Below are 12,675 nucleotides of genomic sequence, written 5' to 3' on the forward strand. Positions count from 1 at the left end.
TTGTAGAAGTGTCTATGTTTATGTGTTTGTGCACAGGTACTGGAAATTGAATTCATGACTTTGCTCTCTCATTTGGTCTCTCTCTCCTCTTCTCTCAAAACTGGTGTTCTATGGTGCTCTACCACTTGAATCATACCTCTACTTCCACTCCCAGGTCTTTTCTACTTTTGTCTTTTTTTTTTTTTGGTCAATCCTGGGCTTGAACTCAGTCTAGGTGTTGTCCCTGAGCTCCTTTTTTTCAAGGCTAGTGTTCTATCACTTAAGCCACAGGGCCACTTGTCTTTTTCTGTGATTAACTGTAGATAAGTCTCACAGACTTTCCTGCCTGGGATGGCTTCCAACAGTGATCCTCAGATCTCAACTTCCTGAGTAGCTAGGATTACAGGTGTGAGCTCTGCTCACTTCCAGATTTTTGCTTGTTAAATGGTGATGAGACACAGATTTTTCTGCCTGGACTAGATTCAAACAGCAATCCTCAAATCTCATCCTCCCAAGTAGATAGGGTTACAGATGCCCAGCTATAGGAGGTTCAAGCAAGTTAGGAGACTGCCATACTGTTCAAAGAATACTGGTTTACAAAGACTTGAAGAGTCTCACAAATTAGACTGTACTTCCACAAGCTTTTCAGAGGACTGAAAAGATGAGATCATATTACTATCAATGCTTCTCTCTCTCTTTCTCTCTCTCTCTTTTACACACACACATAAACACACACATACTTTTACTTGGTCATGGGCACTGTTCCTCAACTCTTCAGCTCAAGGTGAGCTTTCTACCACTTGAGCCACAGCGCCACTTCCAGTTTTCTGGTGGTTAACTGGAGATAAGAGTCTCACAGACTTTTCCTGTCCGGGCTATATTACATTTTCTAGAAACATCAGTGTTTTTCTACAAGAGCCTTATCTCTAATTGCAAAATGATACTTTAAGAGTTGTTAAAAGAAACTAATCAAGGTAAAAGGAATAAGATCCTTATCATGTAAAACTCACCAGCCAGAAAGACAGACCCTAGGCTATCAATGTAGTAAGGGAAGCAAAGGTACTAAAATGCGTACTTAAGAATTGGATTTTGATCCACTCATCTACTGAAGGGCATCTGAGTAGGTTCCATATCTTAGCTATGGTGAATAATTCTGTGATAAACATAGTTGTGCTTGTAGCTTTAGTATGGCCTTGTTTGTGATCATTTGGGTAAATGCCCAAAAGTGGGATTGCTGGGTCTAAGCTCTATGTGTAGTCCTTTAGGAACCTTCATATTGCTTTCCAAAGTGGTTGAACAAGTTTACACTCCCACCAACAATGCAGTAGGGTTCCCTTTTGGCCACATCCCCTCCAGCATCTGTTGATATTACATCTCTAGATTATAGAACAAGAATATGTGGCATATATATGTATATATGTATATGTATATATTCATATATGTACATACTATATGTATATGTATATATTCATATATGTACACAATGGAATTCTATGTGTCCTTCAGAAAGCATGGCACTGCCCCATTTGTTAGGAAATGGAAAATGGAAACACTTGGAAAAAATCATATTAAGTGAAGTAAGCCAGATCCAAAGCAATATAGGTCCCATGGTTTTCCCTTATAATGTAGTAATTAGTGTATGTCTAGGATAATCTTATCAGATGAGCAGAAAAGCACAAAAGCTATGTACATATGACCATATAAGATGATGCTAAGTGAAATGAACCCCAAGATATGAACACAAGAGGTTTTTCTTTGTTGTTGTTTTTAATGTGCTATGGGATTTTCTTATGTATGTTCTTCCCCCAAAGGTATATACCCCATTGTCAATGTATTTAATTTTGGTACCCTGAATCTTATATATACATTTATCCAATTTGGGGAGGGGAAGGGGCATAATAAAATGGTAAAATAAGGACACAGGATGACCCATTGCAACAATGAGACTCCCAAGACTATGTTGGAAATAAACTTTACAACTTCAGGGGAGGGGGGTGAAGTGGAGAAGGTGTCCATGTATGCTTATGCTGAGATTAACTCAACTTTTCCAGGGATGTAATTCATTTTGGAACATCTACTTCATGTGACTATGTCAAACAATAACAACTATTGAAATTAGTAATTAGCATATAATTAGTTTCTAAAAATTGATATTATGAAAGAACCACAATTCTCTAACTTCCTCCCCTCCTCCTGCCTATTCTGCTGAAAGCAAAACTAAAAACATGAAACTAATTCCTTGAGTAAAATCAATAAAAACTTCATGTTTCTTTAAAGGGAATAGCTTTTAAATTTAAAACAGATAACAAAAACCATCCAAAGGAAACAAAATCCATGATCTATATGTAATAATGTATCTTTTAGCAATACTACCTTGTAAAATTTTTCTTTTGCTATTTACACTTTATGGCTATAAAATTAAGTCTCTGAATTCTTTGATGTTTACCCTGGTTCTTGAATTGTTTATGAAACAAAGGAGTCATATAACTATAATTTAATCAAAAATTTCTTATGCTCCATGATATTAACTCCATTAACAATTGATATTTGTATAATTTATTTGATAATATCTAGGAAAGAATATATGTGACTTGATTTATATGCCAAGATTCTTGATGAAATCAGAATGTGTTTCTGAAATTTCTCTTCCTTGAAAATTGCTTAAAAAATAGGGAATTTGGGTGAGTATATGATTTCCTTAGAATTCTTTCAATCAGTGAATGTTTCTTGAGAAAATTGTATTAAGCCATGTAAGCAAGACTGAAAGAAACAGGTTGCATGTTTTTCCTCATTTGTAATAATTAGAATGTGCCTATAAATCTACAAGTAAACTCAATAGTAAAAGAGGAAAAATTACACGTAGACATGATAAATTAAATAGGACTCTAAACATTTACGCAGGATACTAATAGGAGAAGATCACAAGGGCTCAATAGCTATATGCAAAGATCATACAAAATGATGCTTATTGAAATGAACTCCAAGAAATGGAAACAAGAGGTTTTTCATTTTACTTTTTGTGTTTTTCTTGTACCCCCCTTTTGTTGCTTTTTTTTTTATTTCCGTACCTTTTGTCATATGTGTAAGTTTATCAGATTTTGGGAGGGTAAGGGGAAATCACAAAAATGATGGGACAAAGGTGAACTAATTTAGCAGTGATACTCACTAGACACTGCTGAAAATGAACTATACAACTTGTGGAGGAAGGGCACTGGGAGGCAAAAAAGCTGGGAGAAAACAAGGGAAGAGGTGACACTGTTCATAAAGAAATGTACTCATTACCTGACTTATGTTACTGTAACCCCTCTGTACATCCCCTTTACAGTAAAATTTTTAAAAATGTGCCAAATACTGCTCTAGTTTGGAGAAAACATGGTGAATAGGAAAGACATAAATGCTTCCCTTAAAAAGAACATATTCTTGCAGGGAACTCAATTTCATTTTAAAACTGACCATATGAATAAAACATTGATAAATGCGCTATGAAACAAATATTCGCAATGCTGAGGAGTTGGTACTGGGAAGGAACATAGTTGGGATAGGAAGAATGAGACAGCACTAGTCATGTGCAAAATGGCAGAGTTCAGGTATGCCTTCTCTCCACTTTGTCACTCCATACATGCAAAGTAAAGTCCCCAACTGGTCAAATAATATGGCACTCTACTTTCTTCTGGATATATTTTCAGACATGGTATAAACTTGTACAGTGTAGTTATGAGAAAAGACACAAATAAACATAGCCTTTCACTGCCATCAAAATACTGTGCAGAGAAGTCCTGAATCACTATGGTTTATACAAGTGTTCATTTTCCTAAGTGGATTTCAATGAGTCTTACTGAGTGCCAGGACTACAGATTCCAGAGTCATGAAATAAACTGCTAAACTCAGAATGCCTTTTTTTTTAAAAGACTTCTCTGGATGAATCCAACACATCAAGATCTACAATTTTGAAAGGAAAATGGGATGTTAAAAGAATATGCACCACTCTCTCACTGAAGATCTCTGCCATTAAAGATCTGGATTCCACCACTCTCTGCCAGTGTCTGACACATGGTAAACTATCTGAAGGCTTAACCACTAGAGGGAGAAAGTGTGCCTCCGGTTACTGGGAGCCAATGAAAGCAACTCATTAAAAAGACAGTCTTCATGGGAGTTAAATTAATCTCTTCTCAGCCAGGGGCAAAGACTATGTCTCAACTATGATAGCTTTGGTAACTTGAGTATGAATCCTTAAGACTTAACAATGGATCCTCTTCCAGCAAAGAATTTAAAAGCTTAAATTATCTTGATTTGAATATGCTTTTAATGCCTCTTTTCTAAGGATCTCTCTGTGCAGATTCTTCAATATTTAAATTTATCTTTTAGGAGGGACTTCTGACAATTCAGGGATGTTATGTTTCCTTTTAAACAATAGCTATTTATTATTAACAACATTCCAATTTCTGAGGTGATATAAAAAATCTTTGCTGTGTTTTGAGATGATTAGAACAACTTGTGAGTTCTTGGTTCAATCTTCCTCAGATATAATCTTAGGAGAATTAATTCTATATAGATAACTGGAAGACAGGTTAAACACCTGCATTATCAACACATACCACGACTACTGCGACTTTTCTGAAAATCATCAGAAAGTTTTAAGGCTGAGCGGAAATGATTTCTCTCAAGTGAAAATTGGTTAATCTTATTTCCTGTAGGGCACTACTATTGGCAATAACAATTAATAATAATAATAGATGGTGCAATGTATGACACACACTTGGAAAGGCAATTCATTATGGAATTCCAGTAGAGTATGAAAGTTGTAGATTAGCTAGTACTTAGTGTATACCATAAAAATGAATTCTTTCTCCACAGCAACAATCTAAAGAAAAGATAAAATTTCCCAGACGTAAAGTGATGCCTAAGATACGGCTGATGATTTTATTTTCAACGTGTCACTTCTCTTTCCTTAGGAGAGAGAGAGAGAGAAAAAAAAACCCACCAAGAAACCCTCAGCAACTATTTCTGGGATTCTTAAAAGGAGTAGGAGGACGGTGCCTGCTCTTACTCTTTCAGCATCGATTTTCTTCACAATCTGTGATATGGCTTCTCAGAAATGAGGCTTGGCAGTCCTGATAATTCCATGTGTTTTCAAACTTAACCCACCCAGACTACACAGTTCAGTATTTTCAGCTCCTTTCATTTTCCTTTTCCCTTTAATTATAGAAGTCTCTCTTCCCTCTTCTTGCAAATGTGGTCAAGAAACACACCAAAGGGCTCCTATTTGTAGCAAGGACACACATGTGTTTGTTGTTGTTTCAGCATTCCCATTCTTACACCTGTCACCCCGGTGTGATCGATGACACCGGGTGTACGAGGGGCGACCCCTCGAAGGCTAGTTACATCTCCCTGAGCCCTGCTGCTTGCCTTTGACTCAGGGCAGGTGGCACAAGCCAGGCGATCGGGGAGGAAGAAGAAAAGGAAAAGCGAGTAAACACTCTAATTTTAAACTTGCACCGTGAAGCACTTTCAAAATAGGAAGAGTCGAGCTTCACCTCACGCCGGCGTTTCTTTCCCTCCCGAGTCCAGTCCCGGGGGGGGGGGGGCTGCAGCCCCGCGGGGTGTCCGGGGTGCGCGGCGGGCCGCAGCCGGCCGGGGGTGTGGGGGGGTGTCCGGGGTGCGCGGCGGGCCGCAGCCGGCCGGGGGTGTGGGGGGGTGTCCGGGGTGCGCGGCGGGCCGCAGCCGGCCGGGGGTGTGGGGGGGTGTCCGGGGTGCGCAGCGGGCCGCAGCCGGCCGGGGGTGTGGGGGGGTGTCCGGGGTGCGCAGCGGGCCGCAGCCGGTGTGGGGGGGGGGTTCGGGGTGCTCGGCGCGCGGCGGGCCGCAGCCGGTGGGGGTGGCGTGGGGAGGGGTCTGGGGCGCCGGGCGAGCCGGCCCGACCCGGACGCCGCGCCCGCAGCTCCGCGCGCCCCGCTCGGCCTCGCACGCACGGACACACGCGCGCGCACACGGACACACACGCACACACACACACACACACACACACACCCCTCAGTTCCAAAGAAAACTTCCCGCGGCCGAAATGAACCTCCCTTCCCGGCTCCAACCGCTCCTCTCCCGCCGGCAGAAAACGTGAGGTGGACGGTGACTTCTGTGGAAGTGTGCGTGTGTGCGCGTGTGTGCGGCGGGGTTCGCGGACGGGAGCGGGTTACCTGGCCTCGGCCGCGGGGGCGGGGTCCGGGCGGTGGGGGAGGGGCGGCGGGCTGGGGGGGGCGAGGCGGGGCGGGGGCGCCGCGGCCCACAGAGAAAGAGAGAGGGAGGGAGAGCGCGCGAGCGCCGAGAGCCAGAGGGAGAGCGCGCTGGGCGCGAAGGCGGGCGCGCGTCGCGGAGCTGCCGGGCAGCCGCGGCGGCGGCGGCACTTGTCCTGTAATCGATTGCCGAGCGCGCCGAGCGGCTGAGCGCGCAGACACGCGCCCACGCGCCCGCCGAGCTTTCCCTCCCGCCCGCGCGCGCGCGCGCGCGCACACCCCCTCACATCTATACATACATACACCCCCCCCAGCCCCCGCGCGTACGCGCGCACCCACCTCACTCACTCGCACGGGCGCCTCGGCCACCCCTCCTCCCCCGTCCCTCGCCTTTCCTCGCTCGCACGCACGCACGCGCGCGCACGTTCGCGCCCGCCGGCTCTCTCGCTCGTGCCCGAGTGTGTGAGTCTGTGTGAGGTGAGGGTGGGGGTGGGGAGACGGGGGTGAGCCCGGCGCCCTCAGCCCCCGCCGCCGCGGCCGCCGCCGTCGCCGCCTCCCACCCGCCCTCCGCCCGCGGGCGTCTGCGCGAGCCCGGCCGGCGGGGGAGAGATGTGCTCGGGCTCCGCCGGATCGGTTTCTCGGGGTTTGACCAGCTGTCCCGGGCTAACCCTGCTCCTCGCTGAAGATGGAGGAAGTAAAAACAGGATTACCCTTAGCTACAGATCCACTGCCTTAGTTTCCACCACCCACTGCAGTGCACAAACACACGCTAGGCACAGGAAAGACAGAAGGAACAGAGAGAGACAGACAGACAGAGGACACACTAACAGTAAACACAAACAAAAGGGTGATGGGATTGTTTTACTGCATGCACTGCTGAGGTAAATCTCCGCTTGGCTCCCCCTTCTTTTTTCTTTCTTTCTCTTCTTTTTCTCTCCTGTTCCTGGCGTGGGGAAGGACAGCTCGCTGGCGTTGGTCTTCGGATTCCCGGCCGATTCCGTGCATTTGTGGATGGGTTTGCGAGCGGGAGGCTGGGGCGGGGGGGGGGCAGTGTTTTCAAAGTTAAGTGTAATTAATGTGGCATCGCGATTTTGCTCTGTGATGTGATCAAATGACTTGTTGCTGTTAACCAGTAGGAAGAATAATAATAGTAGTAGTAATGACAGAGGGTGGGTTTTTTTTTTTTTTTTTTTGCTTTTTTTTTCCTTTGGGAGGGATGGGTTGTGATTCTGATTAGGATCATGATTTCTGGTTAAAGGACGCTCAGGGAAATCGGGTTGAAGATGATGTCCTCTTCCTTCGTGTGTATCATCCTCCGCCTCTCCTGGTCATCTGTTTCTGGGATGTGAATCGATTAGTCAGTTCTCATCGGTGTAGCTGTCATGGATTTAGACTTGTTTTTGCTTTGTTTTAACTTGAATTCCAAGAAGAAAGATCGGATAACCTGACATAAATTGCAGCTGTCTAGATAGAAGGTAGAAATGCAGATCCTATTGGGATTAACACACACACACACACACACACACACACACACACACACACACACTAAAAAAACCCTGGTATGACACATGTAAAAAGGCAGCAGTTAAATCACTTTGACAGGCTCTGGTATGGGCGAAAGCGATGGAATTAAGATTTAATTTTATTTCTTTAATTTTTTTCTTTTTCTTTCTTCTTCTTCTTCTTTTTTTTTTTTTTTTTTTTTTTTTTTTGCCAGAGGCCAAAAGCAGTCCTGTGAAGTTGGCCTGGGTTCCCTGGCCGGGTTCTGCCTGACTGTCCCTCCCCTCCTACCCCCCCCCCCTTTTTTTTTCCTTTCAGTTTTCTTGTCTTAGCTTTTGGTCGATTCTTAAGGAACCGGTGGATCAAGTTTTTTCTCTTCTTGTTAATCGCATTGCTGTGGCACTGACTGACCTCTCTCTCTCTCCCTCTCCCTCCCTTTCTCTGTCTCTTTTTTCCTCTTTCCTGAAAGTACGTGGTGCCATTCCTGAGTGACTTTTCCTACTAGACCATCCCAAAGGGACAAGGGGGAGGGGAAGGAGGAGGAGAGGAGGAGGAGGAGGAGGAGGAGGAGGAGGAGGAGGAGGAGGAGGAGGAGGAGGAGGAGGAGGAGGAGGAGGAGGAGGAGGAAGAGAAGAAGAACAAGAAGAAGTAGAAGAAGAAGGGGGGGGTGTTACTTCTCCCTGATTCCTTGGTTTTGTTTATCAGCCGATCTGTTTGCTGGGTTGGGGCTCGGAATGACCCACCTGTAAAGTGCTTTTTCCGTCCTCCTCGCCTTGAACTCTGCAGGGGGCTTGGCTTGGAGGGGGCAAAGGAGGGAAAGAGAGAAAGGGGGAACCCAAGAAACTTCTTTCTTTCCCTCTCCGTGTATCTTCAGCACGACATTGTCACCTCCCTCTTGGAGGGGTTAGAAGAAGCTGAGATCTCCCGACAGAGCTGGAAATGGTGATGAATCTTTTTTAATCACAGGACAATTTCTTTTGTATGTACATTTGTTTCTCTTTCTCCTTTTTCCTTTCTTTCCTTCTCCGAGGGTTAATAACCATTTCATTGATGGGGCAGACTTCTTTCGCTTCTCTCTGACGTTTCTTTCTTTTTGATGTCTGTGTGTTAAATGTGTACATTTTTAAAGAGATAAGCTCAATTGTGCGTGTTTTTTTTTTTTTAAAAATCTCTAAAGAAACTGCTCCCCTTTGGAAACTTTACGGATCCCTTTCTTGAATGCCTTATGTAATCATTATTGAAAGAATTTGATAACCATACAGCAGGTTGAAATTTAAGTGCTATGTAGTGACTGAGTTAGGAATTTGATCTGATTATTCCATGAAGGAAGAAAGTTTTTTTTTGGGGGGGGGTGTTAGGGAGAGTGGTGGTGAAGAAGGGGAGGGGAGGGAGAAGGGAAGTGGTTTTGGAGACAAGAAGTGAAGCTGCCTGTTTTCCAGTAAGTAATGGAGAAATTCCAGGAGCCAGGGCTAAATATACTTGGCGATCAATACAGAAATGGCTCATTGTGAATAATTTAGCTGCTGGGGCAGTGAGAGTTTTGCAACTAAAGGCAAAAAGGACCGGGGCCAAAGGGGGGGAAATAAGTAAAAATTCTCTTCAAGACTTGTCAGTTCTTAAACTTTTTCCTTCACAGAATACAGTTAGATTATTGATCTTTTCATCATGTGAATCAAAGCTAGGGGGGTGTCATCTCATGCAATTTACTTTTGTTTCTGAGAATTAAGTTCTGTTTTGTGTCACTCATGCATGAAAATCATCTCCCCAACTTGGAGGGGGAAAAAAGTGATTCCTTCCTACACAGCCAGAAGTTTCTGAAATTCTCAAAATCGGAATGCATTAAGTAGATTTGGCATTCCTGTCCAACCAGGATCTGGCAGGAAATTAAACTTACACTAGACAGGTGCTTACACAGAACTTGGGGTAGGAAGGGAAAAAAAAGGTCGATTTTTTTTTCAAGTCAGACTTGTTCCGAGTCTTCAAGACAGAGTTGGGCACTAAGTTTTTTGTTTTGTTTTGTTTTCTTATATTTGTTTGTTCTCCCCCTCCCCGTTAGAACATGATGAACCAACTTGCAACAATTGTGAATAGAGCTATCTGTATACTGGGAAGTCCTCAAACTGTAGTGTGATTGTAGGAAGTGGTGAATGGTTAAAAACTACTTAAATCCTGGTCGAAGGTGGCAAATTTCAGGTCTACCCTTCCCATATTTTTATTTTTTCCTCTAAAACAAGTACATTTTGATGAGCAGAGCCCTTCCTTTCTTGCCCCAGCCCATCTCACAGCACACTTACCTTCCCTATCCTATCTCAGCAGGAATCAGATCATTTGCAGAAAGAGTTCAGTGACTTGCAAATGAGCACATACAGTACACTGGTGGTATGGTTCTTGGGCACAGGTTGCAGTAACAACCTTCACTAACTGCTTGGAGTTTCAAATAAGTTAAGAATTTAATGGCGTATTGGGAAAGGAATCATTGTGTGAAGGGTTTAATCTTTTGTCTTGCAGTACTGCACTTTGACTATGGAAACAGAGACTATTGATGGCTACATAACATGTAAGTATTCATTTTTATTAATTTGTTATTGTAATGTTAGCTTCATATCACTTATATTTTAATGTCTGAATTAAAAGATTTTACTAAGCATTTCGTATTCTTATTCATAATTTAACTTTAAATGAGTTTGAGGGAACAACTGCACAGAAGCAAAATAAGAAATTGTAAAATTAAGGGGAATATTGAAATCATTCGTGGCTTAGCATAGAAATACTTTTCTACTTGACTGTTTTTTCCAGTTACTTTAAATTTAAAGTATGTTAGGCTATGTGTATATTTACTGGTGTGATGTGTATGACATTTTTGCTACTCTGTAACCTAATTTTTCTGGATGCATAATGTGAAAGAATTAGCTTCAAACGTGTGTGTGTGCGTGTGTGTATGTGTATGTGTATGTGTACACTACCAAACTCTCTTCTTCAAACCTCTAGCTTTCTAATAGAATTTTGGAAAATGCTCATTATAGAAACTTTATATTAAATATTTAAAGTACATGTTAAAACTTACCTTTTTTAACTAAAAGATACTTTATGTATTAATTTCCTTCTCTTTGACAGTGTAAGAGTGTGTTAGGCAGTAAATTCACGTGCTTTTGTGTGTTTTTTGTTTGTTTTTTAGTTGTGACTTTCTGTCATTTCATTCATTTACTATGTATTTCTAAGAAGCATTTCTTTTTGGCTTCTGTGAGGGAGAATATTATTTTACTATAAAACTTGGTCAATGCATGCCACTGTGTGAATGCAGAAAATGTAGTAATTAGATTTTATGTTATGATGAGTAGAAACCAAAAGGTATTCTTTTGTGAAAACAGGTGACAATGAGCTTTCACCTGAAAGGGAGCACTCCAACATGGCAATTGACCTCACCTCAAGCACACCCAATGGACAGCATGCCTCTCCAAGTCACATGACAAGCAGTAAGTCTGCATTTTATGATTTTTTTCCCTATATCTCTAGAGACAGATTTGAATTTGGTTAGATCTGTGGGGTCTGCTCACATTGTGTTATAGCTACTGCTATAGATTTTGCTAAAGAAAGAACAATACCAATTTATTCCCGTTCTTTCTAAGTGAGATAAAACATGAGTCTGCTTAGTAGTGTGAACTATCCCAAGGTGGCATTTGGGAGCTGGTGCTTACCTGTATCAGGTAAGAAATGTCAAGCTTTGCTGGTGGTTGTTTTGTCAGGTTTTTGTCTGGATTTGTTTCTGTTGTTGGGTGAAAAATATGGAAACATGTCACTTGCACATGACTATTAGTATGTTAGAAAAAAATGAATTTTGTATTGTCTTTATACAAAACCAAACAATCAGTGGTAAAATTTAGTGGCACTTCCTCCTTTAAAAAAAAAGACATGATTTTTTTCCTCCAAAGCATAGGAAGTAAAGTATAATTGACTATTTATAGAACTCATTTATATCCATTTCTTTAACAGTGTTGAGAGCCTTTTGTTTAAGATTGTCCAGAAAGGACTGAAAAAATTTAGAAGCCTGATTTGGCTTGCAGGAATAGATAGTTTGGGCTGCTATTTTTGATAAAGGGTCATTCATTGGTGTAGTAGTATAACATGTTTGTGAAATAAAAAGAAAAATGTATATTCTGTGACAGAAGATAAAATACTCTTATTTATTAAGACTATAGTTTGTCTTCTCTTAATTAAAATGTTTTATCAAACTAGTTAGCAAGCACAAGTGCTTTGTTATTCCTACTCAAAGCAATTTACTTCATACTTTGGTATGTATTATATTCTTATATAGAAAAGATGTCTGATTTATATGCAGATTTTTTAAATTTGAAACTTTTCTATTTGAGGTTATATGTGAAATAAATATACTTTTTCCTATTTTTTTGAGCTTTAACAATTAAAAAAACTGAATTATGCACTTGGTTAGGAGAATACTTTGATTTTCCTAGAAAACTTTTCCTTTCCATTTACCTCTCTTACAGCCCAACCTAAGTAACTGTAAATGCACAAGCTGTGTAATTAATAAAGACTGAACTACAAGCAAAGTATAAAAACTACTCTTGAACTCATTTTGCAATTCATTAACTTTCAGTAATTTTAGCTATTTCCTTGAAATCATGATTGAACTCATTGAACTTACTTTATTTAAAACCTTTCTTTTTATGAATGGGAAACCTGAAAATTTCATCCTAGATGCAGTCCTTTAAATTCCTTTATCATGTAGAAAGGACAAGCTTATATAATTATTGAGTGAATATATGCGGCAGTATACAGATAATCTCTTAAGAGCGAATAGATCGTGCCATTAATCTTGTGGATCTTTTAGCATTAATTTATCATTTTTCTTGATTTGATAAGTTATACTATTGTACTGTACACAATAGTTACATTTGATATTATGAGACATTAATAGAATATGTTTTTATATCAGAGACTTTTCCATATAATGTCA

At 41.5% G+C, this 12,675-nt stretch overlaps 1 protein-coding gene across 4 annotated transcripts in view; it reads left to right on the forward strand.

Annotated features, from left to right (window-relative positions):
- Positions 1–6,023: 6,023 nt before the first annotated feature.
- Ikzf2 (IKAROS family zinc finger 2) overlaps positions 6,024–12,675 on the forward strand; it is a 159,557-nt gene continuing 152,905 nt past the window's right edge. The window contains exons 1-4 of one of the 4 annotated variants that reach the window (XM_070017802.1): positions 7,642–7,678; positions 8,578–8,682; positions 10,212–10,260; positions 11,072–11,176. In XM_070017802.1, coding sequence (XP_069873903.1) covers positions 10,227–10,260; positions 11,072–11,176 — 139 coding nt within the window. In that variant the 5' untranslated portion in view covers positions 7,642–7,678; positions 8,578–8,682; positions 10,212–10,226. Of the gene's footprint in view, positions 6,117–6,909; positions 7,085–7,641; positions 7,679–8,577; positions 8,683–10,211; positions 10,261–11,071; positions 11,177–12,675 lie in introns of those variants that run through there. The other 3 variants (XM_070017820.1, XM_070017819.1, XM_070017811.1) reach the window with 3 other exon arrangements.

This window comes from Dipodomys merriami, unplaced genomic scaffold (genome assembly GCF_024711535.1).
Source record: "Dipodomys merriami isolate MVZ:Mamm:240054 unplaced genomic scaffold, mDipMer1.0.p SCAF_1, whole genome shotgun sequence".
NCBI lineage: Eukaryota > Metazoa > Chordata > Mammalia > Rodentia > Heteromyidae > Dipodomys > Dipodomys merriami.